The 24,731-nt window shown below is 39.7% G+C and overlaps 1 protein-coding gene across 2 annotated transcripts in view; it reads left to right on the top strand.

Annotated features, from left to right (window-relative positions):
• The window catches only part of vsnl1a (visinin-like 1a), a 42,772-nt gene that overhangs the window by 8,033 nt on the left and 10,008 nt on the right, over positions 1–24,731 (top strand). For both annotated transcript variants that reach the window (XM_044376660.1, XM_044376659.1), the window contains exon 2: positions 4,656–4,822. In XM_044376660.1, the coding sequence (XP_044232595.1) occupies positions 4,661–4,822 (162 nt within the window). In that variant the 5' untranslated portion in view covers positions 4,656–4,660. The remainder of the gene's footprint in view (positions 1–4,655; positions 4,823–24,731) is intronic.

Here is a 24,731-nt window from a genome sequence, read left to right as displayed (position 1 = left end):
TCGCCGTGAGCAAAAAGCACCGGCTTCAGACTGCTCTGAATGCTTGATGTCCAACAGTTTTTTCTACTTTCAGCCCGAGCCGATGTCGGCTCGTGACAGATTTGTTTATATGGTCATCTGCTCCACGCACAGCGCGCCAGTTTACTGCTCCGCTCTGCTAACATTATGGCATTTTTCCATTGTTTTGGTGGGAAGTCACGCCGAGCGATGACTCCAGTCGAGCTGGCACGCTGTGAGTGTTTTTCCGTTACACAGCAGGGCAAAGTAAAATAAGTTGTTTACTTTTCAGCATAAACATGATATCCAAAATCAAAATTAAGGGAAACAGGAACACCATGGACCAAAGAGAAAATGCTTTGAGCTAAATGCTAACATCCGCATGCTAATGTGCTCACAATGACAATGCTAACATGCTCATGTTTAGCAGATACAATTACTACGATTTTCACCATCTTATTTTAGGATGTTAGCATGCTAACATTTGCTGATTAGCACAAAAGACCAAGTTGGAAGATGGAAAGTTAAGGGGCTGTCAAGACATTACAATTCATGCTGAAGAGGGGCATGAATCCTACCAAATTTCATGCTAACCATCTAATAGTTGTGGAGACATTTCACTAAAAAACAAAAAAGCAGCAAGCAGTAAGTTGTCAGTCTGGCAGTAAATGTACAGTACAGACTACAGTGTGTCAGTTAATAAATGCTGCAGCTTCTGAAGACCAAGAAAAGTCTCATCTGTTGTTTCCCCAACTAATGGAGAAGTGAAGGGGGTTAGCCCCAAAGTTAGCAACATTGGATTAGCCTAACCTGACCACGCTTACTTAAGGTGGACTGATCTTTAAGGCTCACCTCCTCTTTTTCCCCTAGTTTACCTAGGGGAAACACTACAAGGCATTTCTTCTATGCTCGTGAAAATGTTTTTTATCTAAACACTTTTGTGTGCTCATCGCAAAGTCTGTGTCATAACTACATAACTACTTTGTCCTCACACACAGGTTATAGTAGTAGTTGGCCAACTGATCTAGGGCTACTACAAATGTAGTAATTCAATTTAATGATTCAAAGCACACCATCCAGACTGGGTCCAGTCCAACCAGTCTACGTTAATCGGCTCTTATTGTGTGGCTTTATCCACCAAACTGTTTCAACCCAATAAATAATCCATCATTTTTAGTGTAGCTACTATGTCATCCACAGTATCTGATGTGTCTGTTTTGTAATCAAGGCTTTCTAACCTGAGACATTTCCTGTGTCTAGAAGTCACAAAGCCAAAAAGATAAGGGTCTTGATTTGTACAAATGCAAGGACACACACTGTTTATCCCTAATTAATTCATCAAAGATCTGCATGAAATAACATTTTCGCCACTCTGTGAGCATCAGTCATGTCAGGGCTTCCATCAAGCCGGGGGGGTGACACTCTTTGGTAGCACAGGTCATCATCACTTCTGAACTGCAGTTCATACGTCAGACAGAGTAAAATCAAGCTCTGTTTTGAAGTGTAGAACAGCCAGAGGCCAGTAAGCTGCTGTCATTCTTTCTGAATGGCTTTGAATTGATTGTTTTTGGTTACTGGATGCATTCCTTTGACAGTCTTCTATCTACATATAGCTACCTCTGTGTCTCTCTGTGTCTCTGCCCCTGATATCTTTCTGTCTTTTTTTGGTTGTGTAAGTGTGAATTTTCATTTTCACCCCCTAAGCTACATTTAATTGGATTGTGTCTTTTATAATGATGTTGTTGTATTGTTCCGTTGATTTAATTTTATCATTACATAATTTACCAACTTCCATATGGACAATATAGTGTTTATCATACCTGCAGTGATTTGATTTTTAATAAGTTAATTAATTTGTTGCATTTAGTTTACAGGCAGTGTGGAGGCATGATTAATTGCTACATAACTTGAATTTCAGTTTTGTACATTATTCCTTGGTGAACGTGGGTCATGTGGAGCCTGGCTGAAAGACGGTTCAAAATTTGATTTCAGAGCAAAGTAAATCTGTCTTCTTCAGACAAATGGTTTCCAAATTGTGATCCTGGGGCTGTGTGAGTTGCTTGGGAGGGCTCTAAAGGTCATCACAAAATGAAGAATTATTTAATTTCTTTTTTTTTTTTCCCTTGTTCACTAATGACTTCTTTGATCTGATGTGTCACTCTCTCCAGTGCTCTCACTCACTGTCAACAATGTAGACAACCAAATTAGATCAACCAATGGAGCCACTGTCTACACACACACACACACAAACACACACAGACCCTCGCCTTCACCCCCATCTCACATTTAAAATGATGTGACTCCTGTGGATTGGGGCCTATATGAAAAAAGACTTGCAAAGCTCTCTGTCATATTGAAAAAAATACCAACCCTATTCCCAGCTCAATTCCATCCAGATAGAGATTGAGAGGCTGGAATAGTTTCATCATTTCTGTATGCTAAATATGAAGCTAGAGCCAGCAGCCAGTAGCTTAGCTTAGCATAAAGACTGAAAAGAGGGCTGAACAGCTAGCCTGACTCTGTCTGAAGGGGCAATAATCCAATTACAAAATCTTGAAGTATTGTTGTCACCGTGAGATTGTCACACAATTAGCAGAGACAGGAAGTCACTGCACCCAGCCAAGATATTTTGTGCCAAAATAACCCCCGTAAAAACACAAATTGTTGTTTTTACATGTTGTTTTTTGTACAGATTAAACAAACAATGTTAATTAGTGAGCTTTAAAGGCCCAGGTAGGCTGATTTAGTTACATCTGGAGAGAACCAGGCTAGCTGTTTCCCCCTTTTTTCCAGCCTGTATGCTAAGCTAAGCTAAGCTAAGCTAAGCTAAGCTAAACTAAGCTAAGCTAATCAACTGCTGGCTGTAGTTTAGTGTACAGACATGAGAGTGGTAGTGATATTCTCATCTAAGTCTTACAAGAATGCAAATAAGTGTATTTTCCAAAATGTCAAACTATTTCATATTACCATACTAGAGGTTTTACATGTTTCAGCTCATTAATGACAAATCACATACTGTATATCCAACATTACTCATCAACTTGCAAAGTTTACTATAAATTCTATTTTGATTTCCTATTTTCTATTGATACATTTGTTTCCATTCATTTCACTGCAGCATAAATATAAACTTTCTTGAGATAATCTATCACTTATATTTTATCAACTTGTAATGTGGTTTTCAACAAGTACCGTTTTGGGCACTTGCCATGCTCATGTGTTCAAGACAATGTGACATCCAGGTTGGCTGTCGAACGCGTTTCACCTGTTTTGTGACAAAATCAAACCCTGAAGATAATAAGAAAACTAAGATTCTGAAAAGTAAACTGTCAATTTGGTCCTTTCTTGCAGTAAAAAGTTGCTTTTTGGCAACCAATTCTGAAAGCACTGGCATTAAAATTGCCTATTCCAAGTGAATTTCAAGTCTCCGCTCTGTTGATTTTCACAGCATTTTGAAATAAATGGGAACCGGTTGCGACCCGGAAGGCACAAAATCAATCATAAAAAATTACATACTATTGGAAAATGGTCACTTTAGAGAAACATCCTCAAATGGAGCTCAGCAAAAAAACCAATGCAGCATGGCAGGCCTCAAGAAAATGACTGCAGCACGTCTTGGATGCTTGCCTCGGTCTCTTTTCCTCACCCTTGTGCATGCAGAGACAGATTGGCACCACACACACAAATGCCGCCTTATATCTCGCTTTAAGCTAAAACAGTCTCATAAAAAATCTCAGCAGAGAGTAAGTACAAATGTTCTAAAAGTCTAATCATCTTTTGCAAATTATGATAATCACGGGTTGGTTAATTAACTAATCAAGGCCATAAAGCTGCAGCGTCAGCACTTTGTAGATAGATCACCTAGACACAAAGGCAGCTGCCCTGGAGAAATTAAGAGACATTAGACACACTTGAGTTTCTCTAAAAAGTCACAGCAGGCCAACTACTTTAGGTGTCATTATTAGACTTTCCAAGATTAAAGAGTTTCTTTTCCTAGTGAGGTACTCACCATTTGGAAAGCAAAAGGCTAAAGGCTAAAGGCTAGAACAAGAAACATCTAAAAGTTTGATTGGAAAAAGTACCATTTTAACATGCTGGGAGTTTAAAATAACTGTTGAAAACAAATTGGTAGCATTGAAATTGTTGGGATTTACATTGCACAGCCTGCAGTCCATTTTGGCATTGAGATATTGTTTAGTTGATGTTTTTTAAGGGAAAATAATGAAAAAATTAACTGAAAAAGGATTCCAAGTCCCTCTAAAAATGAAACAACAACAAACAAATCAAAGTAGGACAAGCAGCTGCTCAAAGAAGACAAAAAAGGAAAGTTGCATGTCTTACACTGACCTTATTACCCAAGAAGAAACAACAGCACAGCACTCATTTCCAACATGTGACACTATTCTGGTGCTTTGTATTACACTATATTTGTTTAAAGCTTATTTTTAGGAGCTTCAGTTTGCACTTCCACAGCTCTCTAGAAATCTTAGTTTTCGGCTTTGATGAATCACTCTTCCAAACGTCCTCCAGACTTTTAGGTTCACAACAAGTAGAGACACTTCTGTATTAATCGAAAGATGCTTAATGTCATTAATTTTGTATTTGTGTGTGTGTGTGCGTGTGTGTGTGTGCATGCCCTGTACTGTCTCTTTTGGCAGGCAAAATGGGGAAACAGAACAGCAAGCTGACCCCTGAGGTGATGGAGGATCTGGTGAAGAACACAGAATTTAATGAACATGAGCTGAAGCAGTGGTACAAGGGTTTCCTGAAGGACTGTCCCACCGGCCGACTCAACCTGGAGGAGTTCCAGCAGCTCTATGTCAAGGTGAGACTCCACTGTCTCACTTTCAGTTGATGGATTACACACATATGCTTCAATACTCACACTCATTTGTACATGCCGGCCACACGCGCACTCAAACACAGCATGCAGAGCATATAGATCTCAGAATAGATCTGACTACAAATCAGTAAAACAGTAGAGGCTTTGCCACTAATAATAGGGTTACATTGATTAACGCAGACTAAAACTGGCACAGTGTGAATAGAAAGCAGAGAGGAGTTAAGCAGAACTGTCACGTTAATTTGGATTCAGCAAAGGAGAATACTATGGTCCAAAAATAGAAAAACTTAATTGCATAGAACAATCCTGAACTGATAGTAGCAGTAGTCAGTGTATCCTGAAGGTTGTTGATTCAATATCTTATAAAAGGCTTGTATGAAGTAGAACAAAAAATACAAGTATACTACAGAATTACACCAAATTATAGTATAGTAGGAAATTGCTATAAAGCTAATTGGTTAAATTCTTGGTCAGTCTGTTTGGTTTAAATTTACGTAAATATGTTTAAAGCAGCAATAATAGATTTTTTTGGCTACTCAGTGGTGGTGGGACAAGCTGTAAACGCAACCTCTACATATTATCACTTTATGCAACTATAAAGGAAAGAGTCTCTGTCTGTTGTTCGCTTTTCTCTTGGTCAACTTTTTAAACGTGCAAACAATAAAACAATTACATACAGATGTAATGTAATAAAAAAATCAAATTAGATTTTGATTTTCTCAGGAAGAAGACACTCATATTGTAGTTACTGCACTTTGCCGTTGCACTACCTATATATCTGTTTAAGGTAATACAAAGGCAGGATGCAGTATCACTTTTGGGGTCATAGGTCAAATAATTGGTCATGATTTTTAAGCAATGAAAATTACTTAAAAATACATATTTAATAAGCACATAACCACTTTTCTACCTATAACACATTTGGCTGGACAGTGAAAAAACTTCAAAGCCATTATTGTCTGTTTCATTGTAGCTGTAACAATAATAGCACAAGAAGCAACAGTAGCATCATAAGTAGTAATGTATCATGATTAGCGGAGGCATCAGTGTCACTTATTAGCAATTTATTCATTTGAAATAATGTAAACAGACTAGCTAAATGCATTCTAGGTGGGTTGCCCACAATTAGTATAACAGGGTTGGTTGGTGGCACTTGAATACATCTTGAATCACCACAAAAACCATTAAGGAGAGTTGCCATTCCATTATAAACCCCCGTTAGATTTTAGCAGGCATCCTGCCATGTTCCCATTCAGTCCTCCTGTATCTGGGCAGAAAACCAACAGAGAGGCAGATATCAGAGGCGCTCAGATGATTATCTTCTCATGCTAATATGTAGCCTACTGTATCTCATTACCTCTGACAGAGCAGTGTGAATATATTCAATGATTTATTCATTTAGTCATAACTGGGGAGGAACACACTCAAGATGAGGAACAATCATAAAGAATTAACGAGAAATTGTGAAAAAATAGTGGCTATAAACTAATACTTTCAATATTGACTACTAGGAGTGCTTCTACTACTATTGCTAATACTACTGTTGGCTGCCAGTGATAGAAAACATGGATAAAGAGTTTTTTATTGGCTCTAAATGAGGCAAAGTTGATAGCTACTTAACTTACTTAACCTTAATTTAAAAAGAACTCAAAACAAAGAACTTAAAGTACAATATTACAAGTATTATATTATAATACAGTCTGATTAATTAACTCATGTCAAACCCAATCAAACCCATGCGGTACAGGTGCTTTTTCATTGCTCATCAACTATGATTTAATGATTTTTGTTCTTCACAGTGGATGATAAAAAAATTCTGTATATCCCTATCTTGCCGTTACATCATATTTATCTCAGCCTCGTTTTCTCGTGTACTGTGTGCTTTAACTTTTTAAGAGTTCACATCCAAGCAAGCGCTCTGAGTAGCGTAAGAATAGGCATTAATCTTTTATCACTGCTGCCAGGAAATGCCTCATAACCAGAGGGTGCTGCCATTACATCAGACACGCCTGGGCACTGAGGTCAGGGGGGCACTTCCTCTAAATGCCAGTCGGAGCTCACGCATCCGCTGAGACCAGAAGAGAAACGGGGGGGGAAAATCTTTAAAGCATTTGAAATAAGTGATGGTATTGCTGTTGTAAAACAAAACAAAAAATCAGAGCAAAACACATCTGTCACCATCGGGAATGACATTTTCTATTTGGACCAATTTGTCCTGCTAAAACCTCCTGAAAAGCATCAAAATCCTTTTAAAATTGAACTACAAAAATAACCTGGACTCCTGAGAAATAGGAGAGAGTTGGCAGCTCTGATAGAGGGATACAGACATAAAAAGAAGTCTGAATATTCCCTAAAATCTCTTTACAGCACAATACGACAGCGCACAAGCAACAGTGGCAGGAAAATCTGATGGCACACAAAGGGGGCAACACGGCTCAGATCTAAAGGGGTCTTGAAGGCTTCAGAGTAAATCCTATTATTGATGCATCCTATTGTGTTTCTAGGCAACAGTGTATCAGTGATAGGGCTTTATTTAAATCCAGAGGGCTGATAAGTGGAAAAACGGTCTGCTGCGACCTCACATTAACGGGACAGATTGTTCCTGTGAAGAGTGACTCTGTGTGTGTGTGTTTGTGTGTGTCTGAGTGTGTGTGTGTTTGTGTGGTGGGGGGGTCATATGTTTAGTGGGAGGGAGAGGGGAGCGAGAACAGCGTGTTAGCGTCGGTTGAAAGCGAGAAACAGAGCGGGGCAGAGATGGGAAAAGTAAAGTGGAAGAAAGTGTGCGTACATTTTTTATTAGTCATTGGCTCCAATGGAGTCATGCAACACTGTGATGAGAAAGATGTGTGTGAATGTGCGTGTGTGACTCTGTGTGCTCGCTGTGCATGCATGCATGAGATAAGCAAGGTTCAACTTACACCTGTGCACCCCGAGATCTTTATTTTCTGCACTCCTCCACGCTCGTCTCTGCGCGGATCCGCACCTGTGACATCCGTCCAGAAGCCCGCCCTGTCAGGGTGCTAAATGCAGTGTTACCTCCACTCGGCTGCCTGCCTGGAGTTAATTTGCTGTTTTGGTCGGACATAGACATGCTGTTCTCTCACTTTGTTCTTTTTTGGTTCCTTCTGCGGTCTGTCTTTCACTCCGTAAAATTCTCACTGCTTTTGTGAAGGTACTCAGTGAGAGAGAGAGGGAGAGTCATCAAAGATCAGGAGCAAGGTAGAGAAAGCAGTTGTAGCATGTAGGCTGGAAATAATAGGTGTGCGTATCTGTGATATTCATATTTGATACTGTGGTGTTGCACATAATTTACAGTATTTCTTTGTTTACTGTTTCCAGTATGATTGTTTCTCACAGTCTCATTTTATCAGAGCTGGAGGGTGATGAATTACTTGGTATATCATGAATCATATATATATTTATATCATTGAATTACAGTTCTTTTAAACACAGTCGGATTGCTTTTATATATATTTAAAAATGGACAGACAGTTAAATGGACAGAGGATTGTGAAATTAGAAGCAGCTGAGATGGTTTCCAGGTTCCAGTATTTCAAAATGATCTCATAGGATTATATTGGTTGGATTGGATTAAATTCTGATCTGATCTGACAACTGGGTATTTCAAAGCAGATCCAAAGATTTATGATCCTGAAGGTTTGGATTCAGATTTGATAATCCAGTCCTACCTTTAATCTGGACAAAATGCTGCATTTGGGTATTTCAAAATTTAAGGCAGGGATCTGGATCAATTTGATGCCAAAATTCTGGATCATTTGGATCCCGTCTCAGAGGTGGATTTGACGTAAATAGCCGAGGCTTCACTTCTCCCAGATGTTGTTACCCAAGATGTTCATTACATTGAAATGAATGAAAATTGAATATGCACTTCACATGTGTTCAAGTGTTTTAGTTCTAATAGAAACATGTAATTGAAGAAATGTAAAGCATTGCAAAATATGGTTAATCCACACTTCTTCCTGAAAACACTTGGAAAAACTGCTGTAAATACAAGTGTACCAAATACAGACAACACATTTCTCAAGTCTTAAACATTGCAACTTGTTTGTACCAAAACATCCAACATGTGTTTCTGTTTGTGGTCACACAGTAGGCTAGCAGAGACAAAAGGAATGCAGGGTCCAAACAAGGTTTTAATTGTGCTTTAGGCAACAACGCCAACAAAGAAGTACTGTACATAGCTGACCAACAACAAAACAATGACAATTTAAACAATTTGGCCACTAACAAAACTAACAATTTCAACAGAAATGAACAGAACCCAGCTCACAGGCCTGAATCTGAAGCAAGCTTCTTCTCCAACAGCTGTATTCTCAGCCGTGTCTCTTGCTGCTGAAGCATGATCAGCTTCAGCTACTTCTCAGCGAGGATTTGTATCACTGCCCTCTTAATCTCTATTTTCAGCAGCTTTTCATAGGAGTCCTCATTGTCAGCACGCCGCTTCCATCTCTGGCCCTCGCACCTCTACCCAAAGTGGGGCGGTGCTGATGCTTGCATATGGTTCAGCCTCTGAGGGATCAACCTTTACAGGTGTGAGGAGCACATATTTGCCGCCAGAGGAGAGGTTGAGCGACTGGGACAATTGGTTCTCCAACACACGCAGGAAAAATCCCATGGTATGCCTGGGAATTCTCCACTCCAATGATATCGAGGACTGTGTCTGAGAGCTCACCATGTTTGAAGGGCTTGTTCTCAGTTGTTCTCGCTTCCCCATGCTCCCTTGTAGCCTCCTGCTTCAGGTTCTTCCACCGAAGTTGAACCTGTTCAGTAGTTCTAAATTGCTGTGTTATGTCAGCCCAATTTTCATTTTTGACCTTGGCTGACAGGTTGCTCTGATCAGGGCCACTGAAAGTTCCAAACAAGCGTCGATAATTAAGATGCAAATCCTCCAGTAATGTATGCATCTCTGCACTGCTGAAGTTTGTCCCCTTGCTCTTTTGGGCCTCCATGATTACCCTTTTATACCATGCCAGCACAATTGAATTCAGGTGTGACAGTAGCCCTAACTGGCTAACCTGTAAGTATGTACCCAACCTGTAACCATAGCAACATTAAAGAGCACAGCTGTCAAAGCTTACTCGTTATGAAGTTTTGAAGAATGAGACGCAGCAGAGGAAAAAGAAAAAGAGACGAAAAGAAAGAAACCAAGCAAAAAACGGCACAAGGAACTGACACCTGAAGAGCGTAACATGATAGAAGAAGAGAAAGATTAGATTAATACAAAAAAGGCAACAAAATGGGCAGTTAATATACTGAGAGACTTTCTCTACCAAAAACAAAAGAACACTGATTCGGAGACATACTCTGCTCAATGCTTAATGACACCTTACGTGAATTTTATGCCCAAAACAGTGTGGTAAGTTGTCATGACAACGGTAAGCTCTTGCTTCATAACCCTTCGATTTTGAGTGCAAAACTTTCACCAAAAATTTGCAAAAGCTTTTATTTTATATTGTTGGCAAATGACCATCAACAAGGTGTGCGATAAACAGTTTTAAGGCATGATGTGGAGGTGAAGAACCACCTGACGTGAAGTGGAGGTCGGTTATCCGCGTTGATTATCCCTTACTTAATTCCCTTTTAAAAGTTGAACCATAGACCATCACATACATCACAAAAGCCAGCTAGCTTACTAGCTACTTAACACAGAAGTCAAGTTAGCTCCTGTTAACGTGACCTAAGCTTAATTAATGATCGTTATGCCCTCGTTTTAAGTAGGTGACAATTCAAGTAGCTGGCTTGCATGACATGTTGGTTGCCATAGTTACCATAGTCTTACAAATGCTACATATTAGACAAAAGTATACTTACATTTGGACACGAAAGTTCTGAAATACTCATACAAAGTCAGTTAGATAAATTTGATCTTTGACTGAGAAAAGGGAGATTTCATTATCTGGATCATTCAAGTTTTGAAATATCGGCCCCCAGAGGATAATAACCCAATTTAAATGTCTATTAGTATATTAGATTAAAATAGCTTATGTGTGTTAAAGAAACCCATGCTGATCTTTCACTGTCAGGACGAATCTAAATAGATGAATAGATGGATGGATTCTCCATGTTTAGTGAGATGAAGCCTTGTCTGTCTTGTTTTTAGTCCTCCAAGACAAGTGTCAGTATTCATAAATCCTGAGCAAACTATCTAAGATCATTAAACTGACCTGCCGCAGGTTTTTGTGTCCTAGTATATTTTCACTTTTAGTGGCATTGCCAATGCCAGACAGTGATATAAAAATGGAAGAGAGGCTTCCGTGGCAATTCACACTCAAGCGCTTGCATGCCACAGCGTGTGAAATTTCTCATCCCTGACACGCCAGCCGCTCGGGGAGCCATTTGTAACAGGATAACGACACTCCCTGAAACGTTGAGGTGATAGATTTTGTCACTAGATTTTTTTCACGGGTTTGATGCATGCAGAGACAGCAGCCACGCTGACAGATAGCCATCAACACACACACACACACACACATTTAACAGTGATCCATACACACACACAACATGTCATCTATTCTCTTGTTTAAAACAGGGAAATGCTTATGAACCAATACACATCACTCAGTGTTATTGATAGTCCTGTTGGATATGCTGTGTGTCTGTTTATATGTTGGCTGACTGTACCATGAAATGAGCATCAATACTGTTGGTCCTCTGCCACTTGGTGTTCTGTTGTTGCTGTCGTGATGAGGTAGCATTTTAACGTCGGTATAATGGACTTAGTAATGGTTTCTGCTACACACAGCAACTCTTCTTCCCCTGTACTCATATTACTCTGTAATTGGTCCTTTAGAGAACACATGCATGGATACATTTTTATATTTAAACTTTGCATATTGACTCTTGAATTGTTAAGCAACTCTGTAAAGGCTCAAAATGTATCAAACATGTATTTTATTAAGCCTTGGAATCCAGTTGTCATAGTTTAGTGTCATCATACATAAGGTTGGGAAAATATATGACATTTTGAAATGAAAGAGTGTGACTATTTAATTCCTGGTTCATTGCTTTAGATGAGTAGCGATGCTGTAGATTGGAAGCGTTGTTGTGACACTGCCCCACGCAGACACGGACACACAAACACACGCGCAAACACAGACACACACATAGAGTCACAGATGCTGACCTGAATATAGATGTATGGATGGATTCCGCTCTGTTGCATCTCGCTTGCGTAGCCTCAAGGCTTTTTGCTGTTGACGGGTGTGGAGCGTGTGCGTTTGTGTGTGCATGTGTGTGTGTGTGTGTGTGTGCGTGTGTGCACCACTGACCATTCAGCAGGGCTGCGAGGCTGTGAGACTCCCTATCGCCTCACTAGACAGACAGACAGATCACCGGGCAGAATGATAGGAAGGTAAATGGAGCGACAGAGGGACACTGACATCATCTGGCCAGCAGCCTGTTTCTGTGAGGAAACATATGTTGCCTGATCACAGGAGACAAAAGACAGGCAGAAAAGATGGAGATGGCGCATTAGATTGACATGGAAAATTAGCTATAGAAGGCAGCTGCGTTATTTGGAAAATCCATTTGTAATAATTAAGAAAGATGTGACACTCGTGGAACTGGGGCTCTGAATCGGCTGCCTGAGTGTTTAATAAACAGATCACTTTTGTTTCTTATCTGTTCATATTCAGTGATGCTAATGTTACACATTCACACCCGGCTGAGAGACGGGCGATGTGGAAAAATCACAACCTTAATAGTGACTGTTTTCACAAATGAATCAAAACTCATTATATTCTTGAGGCTGACACCAATACTTGATATTTCAAAGCATAAAAAATATGATAAGAATATGTCAGCTATTGTTCCTTTTTTAACATACATAAACATTTTTAATGAGGATCCCTTACATTTGATTATGATTTAAAAAATGTCTTTAAGATCATTTTACAATGGAGAAATAAACATTTCTAGCTTTCTAGGGGACAAAGTACATAAAAATGACTGAAAATTTCTGTTCTTTATTCAGCAACATATATACCAGCTGAAAATTTTGGCCTATATTGGTATATCTGTTCGCTCCACCTGAAATATGTAAAACAAATACTTAATTTACTAATTATGTACATTTTTTTATTACAGTATGCTTGGAATCACTAATTTGGACAACAGAATTTTGTTCTTGTGAGTGACATCAGTGCGCTCACAAGAAAAAACGCTGAATTATGTTTTTATTTGAAGATTGCAATCACAATATCACAGCAGGTGATTCCCATCCAAGCACTACATTTCAGACAGGTGTTGATGCTCCATTTCCATTAAAGGTAAAATGTGTAAGAATTGGCCACCTGATCCAAATAAATAGGGGGCAGCATATGACCAACCAACACCTAATTTATTGATATGATATTTCAATATCGATCCACTTTACTACGATGTGCTACGATGCCAAATGGCTCATGCCAGCTTTCAAATAGCTGGTGGAACTCATTGCAGTTCCCTTGGATCAGCTGAAATGAAAAGCTGATGTCTCCCCAGCCGGCTCTGCAGCAGCAGCCAGCTGCTCCAACATCAGTGCAATTCTCTAAATAGTCGTTATTTGGATAAACTGACCACATATTGGGAGTCTACATGGTTACTCTCTCGCCTGAAAAAATATTAAAACTTAATAAAGTGACATTAAGAGTCCCATGGCGAAAATTTCAACAGCATTTAGCCTGGCTCTCCGCCATTCCTGCCGGTGGCAGTGCTACTTGTTCTTCCTCTCATGTTGGACTGAGGGGAGACTGGATGCTACGGTGACTCACTATCGCCCCTGTGGTACAAAGTGGTATTACAAGACAGTACGGGCCACAGCTAGCTGGTTAGCATGCTAACTTCAGTTGATATCTCTGCTACACAATACATATAGGTCTTTGACATAACATCAAAACTGTTATTTCTTCACATTCTGTTGATAATTTTAGTTAATTTGGGAATGTTTTAAACTAAAACTCTGGCTAATTCTTACATATTATACCTTTAATAGCATAGCATTACATGATATAAAGCGGTCAAAAGCTAGAAATTGGTGGTGTCATAAATCCAATATTTTCCCTTTTTTGGCACACATTCAGGGCAGCTGATGGTGTAGGTGTATGTACGCACGCTGTCTTGCTATATGTCTCTGTCTTTCCTTTTTTACGTCTCTCACTGCCTTTTCTCCATTTCTCTCTTTTTACCCAACTCCTCTCTCGCCTCCCTTCTTTTCTGTCCAAGTGGGCTTGTGGCTGCCATGCACTAAAAATAGCTTTTGTCATTTCAGAAGCTCTCTTGCCATTCTCCATTGTTGTCACAAAACAGGCACACACACGCAAACGCAGACATACATGCACATGATGGCTCCTGAAAGGCAAGAAATTCTGCTTATGTGGTTTAGCAACATGAAACACTTTGTTGTTTCAAATATAGAAACAATCTCCGACTTTTTCAGATTATCAGATGAGCTCAGAGAACATGAGTCAAACTGATGATAATGATAAACTCTGGACAAAATGAGCCACTCATTATGGTAGTGAGTAGTTTTCAGTGTTTAGAAAGCACAGAGGGAGGGGAATCTGACATTGAATTAGCAGACTGTAATTTTCACAAAGACAAACAGTGTTTTTTCCATCATGAATTTTCTCCAGTCCTTCGAAACACAAAATTGGTGTTAATTGCTTAGTGTCTGTGTCAGCGTTTGCAGACGAGATTCATCTGACATGAGCTGTGATAGCAGAATGACACAGAGAGAGATAAGATGGACAGATGGTTGTGTTGCTTTTGACCTATCAGGTGCTCCCTGCTTTCTTTGCAATGTCTCACTTTGGACGCTGCTGTTCTGATTGAATTGTTCAGCAACTTTCAAGGAGCTTCGCCTCTGCTGCTGCTGCTTCTGCTGCTGCAGTGTGAAAGGATCAGAGAGGAAGTTAGTGAGTGCATTTAGTTGCATGATAGAACATTTCCTGTAGGGAAAATCATATTCAGATTGAGCTGCGCATAACTTTTATTACATCCTCTGCAAGAATCCCTCCATGGACAGTCATTATCATGGTCAAATGGTGGAGACGACGGGCCATAAAGCTATTAGTGGTGGTGGGGAGAATGGCCTCTAACTGGTTAACAAGGGTTCAAGCCACTGTGTCAGCAAACATCCACCCACGAGAAAGATGCTGAATTCCCATCAGCCTGGCCTCTGACCTTTCTGTGGGTTGAGACAAGTGAGGAGAGAATAGCCCTTACAGGAATCTGTTGACTACTCGTATCCAATTTCCATTTCTGTTATGCTTGAATAGATAGATTATGATAAATGATTAGAAACAGCATAATGTGTATATTAATGTCTCTCTGTGTTGGAAAATACTGCATTAGTGCATAAACAAATTATGCCAAGATATTGTTGTGTGTTTAAATATGGACTCGAGGTCAAGTCAGGTCATTTTGCATTTGTCGAAGTACTCTTTAAATAAAATGGGCCGTGTTAATCAATGGAGTGGCCATCTCCTTCCCAGCTTGCAGTGTTTTGGAGTAGGACATTATTAGGTTAAGAGCCTGGCATTCGCTTTCTTTCCCTGCTGCTCTCCTTATCTTGTGTCTCCTTTTTACTCTCTTGTTCTCTCATACGTGCCTTGCTATTTGTAATCTGTCGTGGCTGTCAGCCTTTGTTTTGTCTGTTAACTCTTGCTGTCTCTGTCTTCCTCTCTATCCAATATGCTGGTATATTTTTGATCAAAAGTACAGTTAGAAAGTATCAAAAGTAAGTGGTATATCAAAATGTTGACAGTTAGAGGAATAGTTTGACATTTTGGGATATGCAGCTATTCACTTACATGCCAAGAGTTAAATGAGATCGATACCACTGCCCGTTAAATATGAAGCTGGAGCCAGCAGGCCATTAGCTAACAGGAAACAGTCAGCCTTGCTCTGTCCAGAGTTTTAAAAATCTGCCTCCTAGAGTCTCTTTACTAATTAACACGTTATATCTGTTTAATCTAAACATGGACAGACATGTAAAAACAACAAGTTTTGGTTTTACAGGGAGTTATTTGCTAGAACTGCCTGCGCACAGTGACTTCCTGGAGACTTCATTTAAGATTACACAAACATGCTATATATACTATAAACTATATATCAGACATAACTTGTAAATTTGCGAAATTCAGATGTCCTGATAAGCAGATTTTTAAACTTTGAACAGAGGCAGGCTAGCTGTTTCCAGTCTTATTGCTAAGCTAAGCTAACCACCTGCTGGCTATAGCTTCATATTTAGCATGTATGCTAAATACACCCATGGTGTCTCTTTCATTCACTCATTCCTCTATTGACGAGTCAGGGAGTCAGTTCATTGTTGTTTCGTTGTCAGGCCTGTTCATCCAAAGCCAAGTACTGTTCATGACAGATAAAAAGACAGATAGACAGCCGTGACAGCCGGATGAAAGTTAAGACCCTGAACAACAAACATCTCGCTTCAAATGGTTACGTCCAGTATGATCACACTGACCTTCTATTGTAAGGGAAACACTTTTTTTAATGCATTTTTCTGGGTGGAAACACTGGAAATTTAAAAAAAAAAAGTTTTAATGATTGGTTGAGGTGGAAAGGTTGGTGTATCGATCAAAACAAAATGTGATTAAGTGCAACGGAAACAGAAGTAGCAAATAAATCATAACATACATGAAGCATGTGACTTAAACGTTCTACTCAAGCTTTTGCTCCACTAAATGAAGCGATGCCTGCGAGCTAGCTCCACTCACATGCCATATTGCCCTCACTGTAACATATATCCAACACACCCTTATAATCATGGCAGCGTATTTAACCCGTCAGTGCTCTGCTCACACTTTGCTGCATGCATGCTGCCACACCGCTCACATGCTGCTTCGTGCGTTTGCTGATGCTGCTGCCATTCATATAGCATTTCAAAAACCCCACCTCCACTCCAGCATCCACCTGTAGGCTCTGAGTCTCTCTTCCTCTAGGGTGGAAGTTAGTATCATCGCTCCCCACTGTTTGAGATCAATGTTTCTTCGTGGGGAGCGACAAGGTCAGAGCCTGGACACAAAACATTAATGCTGTACATATTCTACATTTAAATAATAATCTACTCCATGTGAGTTGGCTGACTGTAATTACAGTAGTGGATGCGAATGCACATTAATTTGCTTTTTTTCCAGATTTTCTGGAAATTCAGAAAGTTTTGCTCTGTGTTTGGATAGAAACTTGACTACTGACACCATTATATTAACAATACTGCAAGTATGACAGCAGATTCCTTCCCGAAATAATCGTCTCGCTCTGAAAGTCCACAGACTCGGTGCTGATTTAGTACAGATTTCATCCACTAGCAGACATTTTGTTCCTTGCAGTCATTTGTCCTCACTGACCCAGCTGTCCAACCAGCAGAACTTAACATGACCATTAAACTACTTGACAGAATGAAACTAGTCTCAAAACTGAAGGACAGGAAAACAGGATTAAAATGATCAGAGTGCTAAAAGCCAACGGCTTTGTTCTGCCACAATATGATACTAACAACGTTACAGCACTTCAGATGGTGTCATAATTACATTCATATGATTTGAACAGTTAGATAAACACATTAGTAAAGTTGTTTAAATCAATTTTGTGGTTATGTAGAGTGTGTCTCTTAATCGGTAACATCTTAATTTATCCCCCACGGGAGCGTTGCGTCATATAATATGGCTGCCAGATTCCCAAAATGAAGTTATACAGGACGCTCGCTTTTTCAGATAAAGTTGATCAAGAGCATTTAATTATGGAGGACAATTTGAATACGAGCACAAGAACTGAATAAAAACCAGAAGCTTGTTAGTATTTTGCACTGCATCAGCATTTGATAAAGCGTGACTGGATTTCACTGTGGTGATCATGAATATTTCAGGAAGTCATTTTGTTGTACTTTGTGTCTGCTGTGATAACTGGGGTCCTTTAAAATGTATAAATACCCACAGAGACATTACACCATTCAGCATTTACATAGAGCTTTGTCAATAAATAAATCAACACATACATTTAGCTCAATTTATTGTGGATGAACGGAGAAAAGACTGGATTTTTAGTTTGTTAGGTTCTGGCCATTAAAGTCATCACCAACATTGTATTTCAGATGTTCAGTGAGAAGGGACTAAACAGTATTTCCTTCATGTAAAATCAAGAGGCCTGAAATTTTAGCAATTTTTAGGCCTCAAATTCCTAAAATTGAGCTAGCAGATTGGTATTAGATCAGTGCATTCTGTTGCAAATCTGGTATAATCATAGCAAATATTAGAGAAATAAATAAATCACAAGAAATTTATAATTATTTAGCTAAATACTTTCTTGACAAATGAATTGTTAGTTTTCAGTGCCAGTCAGAGCTGTGCTGTTACCGTCAGAGGATTCACTGTTAGTGATAAGTAAAAGTGATAGCCATAAACTTTTATAGCCAGGAAAGTATGAGACTGACGATATTATGACATATTTTGCTGTGTCAACAACTCAGTTGACTTTATGTCAACAACCAATATAATCCATTCAGTATCAGTACTGCTCTCCAGGGAGTCCTGGGTATATATATTAAAAACAGGTAATAGATTTATAGTGTTATGTTGTAAAAAAGGTGAGTAACTTCTGGGCGATGCAAACACCAGTCAAAGAGGAGTAAATAGTGCGTTTTTAGGGGCTATTTTCAGCTGCAGCTTTTGTGTTCTGAGTATTTAAAGCAGAAGGACAGAGTATGTTGGAGTGATTTTCATGTGCCCATGTTCATGGTAATGAAGGGAACATGTCACCCAGTGCAGCAGTGTGGTTCATTCAATAGTTTTTTTTAAATGATAACAGAAGTCTCTGGAACTTTGGGTGCACAAACAACACTTCTTAGTGGGATCAAAAGACCCTTTTCACAGCAGACATTTTGACTTGTCAAAGCAGGAAAAGCAATTAATTAATTATTACTAACATTAATGATGGGTGCATTTCATTTAAGTGAGCTCCGTGGTTAATATTATTAAATATTATTACTTACAGTTGCTGTAAAAAGGGTCTATTCATAGGATGCTGTGATGAAAAGAAAAGCAAAGAATATCACCATACTTATCCTTTAATGTCAGAGATGCTGTCATTAGTAAGGTGCATTTATCTGGACCCCCAAAAGGAGTAAACCTGAAGAAAGAGAGAGAGGAAGATTTTGTGTCAAGAGTCGTGCTAATTATTTACACCTGCCAGCTGGTGTTTGTAGTGCAGGTGATTTTAAAAATGGGTCACGGAGCTGTCTGTTCGATCGGGCCCCCGTGTCATAAAAACACAGCTATTCTATATTTGTGTGCAGCTCTAAGTTCGAATATATGCACATTTAACTTACATCTTTAATAAATGGACTCAGATATGAAGGAGATGACATCTTATCATCTTATGGCTCACCAGATGGGGAAAACACTGAGGCAGTAGGGACTGCACACACACACACACACACACGTTCACACACACACAAATGTTCGCATGCACATTCAGAGGGTTTTCCATGCGTGCACACACGCAAAGACGACTCAGACATGATCAAGTGATGAATTTCTGCTGGAGGAGCAACAGCCAGGGAGGTCTGATGAGTCATGTAAAATGGAGGCAGAGTGTAAATAATGAAGTCATACTGTAGACATCCAGAGAATATAGAGAGGAGGTTGCGTGCTGCTTTCTGTCATGTGGTATTTTTGCACCGCATCCCTCTCTCACACATACATCCCAGTCTTCCCCTCCTCTCTGCCGCTGTCTTTTAGCCTTCCGCAGGCCGATTATGAGCTTTTAAGACAGCACAAGCTACTGTAGATTTATCTCACCAAGCAACTCAGACTCTTCCCGTCCTAGACACGCCACTGGCGAGCAAAGATCCTCCGTTTCTTCTGTTGTTTCTCCTCACTTTGAATTGCGTCACAAGGAGCGGAGGGTAACCCTCAGGTCTACCTGCCAGACCTGGAAGCCAGCAGTGAGTCACACTCTGCTTCCTGCCTTGCTTGGCTGCCTTCTCTGTATCTGATTTAGATCAGAGTCGGTACTGAAAAGGACGAAAAATGGCACTGATGGAATGTGCCAGACGTGACTTTTTTTTTTTTTTTTTTGTGCTGATAATGTTGATGAATTTTTTTTTTCATTACCGGAAGGGATAGTTACAGATCTAGGTTATTGATAGCAGCCTTTCCGACTCTCTCTCTCTCTCTCTCTCTCTGTCTTTCCTCTTCTTATTCTTTCCTCAGTGCCAATAACTATTCTCCTCACTGTCCCCTGAGGCATGAAATATGTTTCCACGCTCAATAGTGCCATCTGCTGTTGTCATTTACACCCCTCATGCAGAGTCAGTGCTGCCAGATGGGTGTTTTGTAACTACTGATAAACCAGGGTCAGGTACAGGTCTGCGCCAGATTCCTTTTAAATCAGAAAATGAATGATGTGTGCAGGAATGTGTGCAGTCCAGGAATCAGCCGAGACGGCACACATCATTCATAATGGACAGCAGGGATATCTAGTCAGCCATGCAAGCAGGTTAAATGTCCTTTTTGGTCAATCTATGGTTTGTAGGAGAAGGAACGAATATTATCAGTACTTGCTACACGTATCAGCCATGATTTCTATCAAGCAGCCCCTCTTCTGGAAAGCCCATTGTCTCGCCGAATCAAAGGCTCATCCCTCAAGACTGGATCAATCTTACAGACCTTGACCATAAACAAAGGTCACACATGTATTAATGCAGCCGGATTACAGCGGCAGCAGCAGAAGAGGAGGAGAGACAGATGCCTGCCACACTCGTCTCGTTGTAGCGTCTTTGATCGAGTACGCAGGCGGATGAGGAAGCTGCTGTTTTCCTCATGTGAGGATCTCGTTTAGAGAATTTAAACTCGTCTCTGCGTATAAGCACACTGTGTGTAAAATGTGTATCAGCATGATACAAGTAGCCACAGAGGTTTTTTCATAATGTTTAATTAGATTAGAATAAAGTGAAGCACTTATTTTAGAAGTTATTGCTAAAAATATTCTCAGAGATGAATTACTGCTGACTAGGACTTAAACTAATGATATTTTCGATTATTTATATCTTTCTGAATAACTGATTATTCGTTATTTTATTTAAAAAAAGTTATAAAATGGTAAAAAAAATAAAAGTTGACATATCAAATTGCCTTTTTTGTCTGAGCAACTTCCCAAAAATATTGCGTTGAATATTGTAGAGGAAAAAAAAAACATCAAATATTCATATTTGAGAAGCTGGCAGCTAAAAGAAAAATTACTTAAGTAATCTATTTATTGATTGATCAATTAATCGAGTAATTGTTTCAGATCTGCTTCTAACTTGTTTAGCTTTGGCGACACTGATATCGCAGCAGATGCCCATTTGATGGTAACAAGAGGATGATTAAAAATGCATTTTACAGCGCAGAGTGGATTGAAAATGTGTGTGTGTGTGTCTTGCATCTGTGCAGACCCTGGAGGCTTGGAAGCAGTAGCATCTACAGCAGCGCGCTGGCTGGGTTTCTGTATACGCCTGGCATGTCACTGAGGGTTTATGTAAGAGCACACAAAGGCTCCATCTCTCTCTCACACAGACACACACACACACACACACACAGACAAACACACAAATACTCCAGCAATGGATTACGCATGTATTCCCTTTCTCTGTCTCCCCTCTCTGGCCGTTGCTTTCTGCTCGGTGAAGTAGCATCTAATCGACGCTTTGACGAAGCAATGTAAACAGCCATATGCGGAGACAGCCAGTGCTGTCAAGCCAAGCCCTGCTAGTGTGTGTCTCCAAATGGGCTTGACTGCATCTGACAATGTTAGCAAGGGGATGCATGAAACATAAGGCTTTATTTACACAGCCCTCTGGTGCCGCAGAAGAATGACAGAAACCGTAAGAAACAAGTCAGAGCTAAAGCTTCATTTTTGAGTGTATCACTTATGGGAAAATACAGACCTCAAGTGCTTTGAAGGGCAAGTAACAGTCTCAGACTGACCTCTAAAACATGTGCTTGTGTGCTGGGGAGTTGAATAGCCAATGGCAAACCTGCTACCTATTGGTAACAGTAGAGAGAGAGAGCAGAGTCCTGTAGGACCTTTAAGAGAAGAGATATGACCTTGTAGGCACCATGAAAGCTGAGTGGAAATATTAATAAATCTAATTAGATGTACAGTTCAGATCTATTCTAACGTATTCAATTTTACTGTGTACTATTCTCTATTCTCTGACGCTCCAGTTGAGTCTGTTTGATGGTTACTGAGCTGTTAAAATGAGGGATTCATTTTTCTTTTGGCACTCGTCCTACAGGTAATGATAACATTTAGTAATGGGGTAAAATTATATTGAACCATTCATATTGTTTAGTGAGAGTGAACCCGGAGACAAATGTGCTCTGAGGCTCTCAGAAGTGTGCACATGTGAGTGTGTGTGTGTGTGTGTGTGTGTGTTGGTCATGTTTTAAGCGTGCGTCTCTGGACTGTGGGAGCAGCGCAGAGAACACAGAGATATGGAGGGGGGATGGATCTGGATTCAGAATCTGACAGTCACGTATCAGTGGAAAATAGAGGGTTGCATCATCGTGGCAGCGGTCCAGGGCAGGCGTTATGGTACATTGAGTGCATGAATGATCACTCGTAGGGAGATGGTGTGTGTATGTGTGTTTGTGTGTGTGTGTGCAAACATGTAAGGAGTTTTTTATGTCTTCATGATTACAAAAGTGCCAATTAAAAGGGAAAAGAGATAAAAACCCTTTTAAAATGTGAATTGTATGCTCTGAAACCCAATGAACAAAGATTGAAAAATAAAATAAATAATACAGAACACACAATTTTTGATAGTTTTTATGGCTGGATTTTTTTTTTTTTAGCAATACTCATTTGATGTATTCACATTTATAGTGGTGAGCCGACAGTCCAGTAGCTTCTGTAATGCAGTGCAATCTCTTATGCAGCATTTCTTTCATCAGTCTTTCTGAAAAAATAAGCGCGTTTCTGGGGTTTACTGTCCATATTCTAAGACATCGACTACAGCACTTACTGCAACAATTACCTTGTGAGTATAAAAAAAGCTATAGCTCACAGGAAAATTAACCAGCAAGACGGCACAGGTACTCGGTCATCGTAACACGGTTTCGTCCATATGCAGAAGATTTATATACTCACTGCTTTCATCGAGCTGCAGCGTTTAGCCCACGGAGGTCTGTGGATTGTAGGAACTCGTGTTTGTTAAAGGCCGCTATGAACAGAAATATTATACAAACAACAATATTAGATTAGTTTTTAACAAGACATACGGAGTGAAACACACAATATAGCGTTGAGTAAGTTTATGTTCCGAGGCTGGATTTTAACTAATTAGTGTTATTTCAAGTGTGAATGGGATTTTAAATGAGGTTTTCTTCCTTCGGGAACAGAACCCAGAAGTTCCAGTTTCACTTCAGCTCTCTATTGCAAACATGAGCACAAGGCATTCACGGGTAATGATGCATACACAAACAATACCGTAATGCAGCTGACAACATCATAAATTCTGTATTATTGTCTCAGGTTTTTATATAACTTTGTACGAACCAAATAAAACCCTTTTTTTTGTTGAGAAAACTAAAAAGCAGCCTTTTCTTTCTTCAGGCAGAGATTATAGCATGGCAGTACTTACTTACACTGTAAATTCTGGCTCTTTAGCTGCTAAATGCTCCACTATGTTCACCAGCTACTTGCTAACTAGTCTTTTTTACTGTCTACTGCAGCTTGAAATGAGGTAGTTAAACCGAACTAATCAAGACGGTGTAATTTGGGGCAATAAACCAAAACAATGAGCTGAAACTCTCCGTAGAGCTAAAAGATCATCTGACATCTTATTACAGCTTTAAGAGTGCTAGAAGACAAGCTTACTTATACTTGTTTTGTATGATTATGAAATGTAGACTTTAGAGGTTTTTGGCTGCTGAACCAAATAATAAATCTCTACATAAAATCTTTGGCTCTGGTTACTAGTGGTAGGAATTTCTGTTATATAAACTAAATGATGAATCAATTAACTGATAAAACAATCAATAGATCAAGTCATAGTGACTGTAATCATTATTTAATGATCATTAGAGTGAATCAACAAACTGATCCATATTGCTTTATGACAGCAGGATGTCATAGTGAGTGAGGAGTGACACTCAGAACTACATCTATGTGATGCTGCAGAGCCAGAAAGACTCAGAAATGACTTACTGCTGCTTCAGATCAGTTTCACTTATAAAAGCTTACATTTACATTTTTTTTTTTTTTTCATTTTTTTGGTACTCAGATAACAATAATCCTGTTACATGCAATCTGCAGCTCGCCGAACTGCAACAGAATGTGCATATAGTAAATAAATCTTCATCGCGTTTAAATCCTGACCCTCGCGAGCTCATCACTGGAAGCTTTTAAGCTGCAAGATGTCTGTCCAGCTTAGCTGTTATCTGTCGAGCTGGCGACTAAAAAAAAAAAAAAAACACAAATCTGGATCGCACGGCTGAACATCTCTTGTTACCTAACTCGGAAGTTATTTTCAAACCAAACACTTTGTCATTTATTACTGATGAGCTTCTCGTTTGATGATTGCTGTCTTTGTGCCGTCTCATCAGCAGTGTTTCGAGCTGCAATATTCATCTGTTCTATGATCTTGCAGCCAGCCGCTGTTTTGTTTTTGTGTGAAAAGGCCTTCGTTTAAGTGTGTCTCTTTCTCGCTGTCTATTTCCCTCCTTCTTTCCCTCTTTTCCTTTTTTTTTTCTCCACCTCTCTGGCTATCCCTCTCCTAGTTTTTGGATCAGCACCAGTGCCAGCTTGCAGGCTGATTACGGAGGCTTTAATGTTCCACTTAACAGCAGCGTGTTTTGGGTGTGTGTGTGTGTGTGCGCGTTAGGGTTGGGGT

The sequence above is a fragment of the Thunnus albacares genome, chromosome 16 (genome assembly GCF_914725855.1).
Source record: "Thunnus albacares chromosome 16, fThuAlb1.1, whole genome shotgun sequence".
Classification (NCBI taxonomy): domain Eukaryota; kingdom Metazoa; phylum Chordata; class Actinopteri; order Scombriformes; family Scombridae; genus Thunnus; species Thunnus albacares.
The sequence above is the reverse complement of the archived record's forward strand: the minus strand, read 5'-3'. Positions and strand labels throughout refer to the sequence as shown.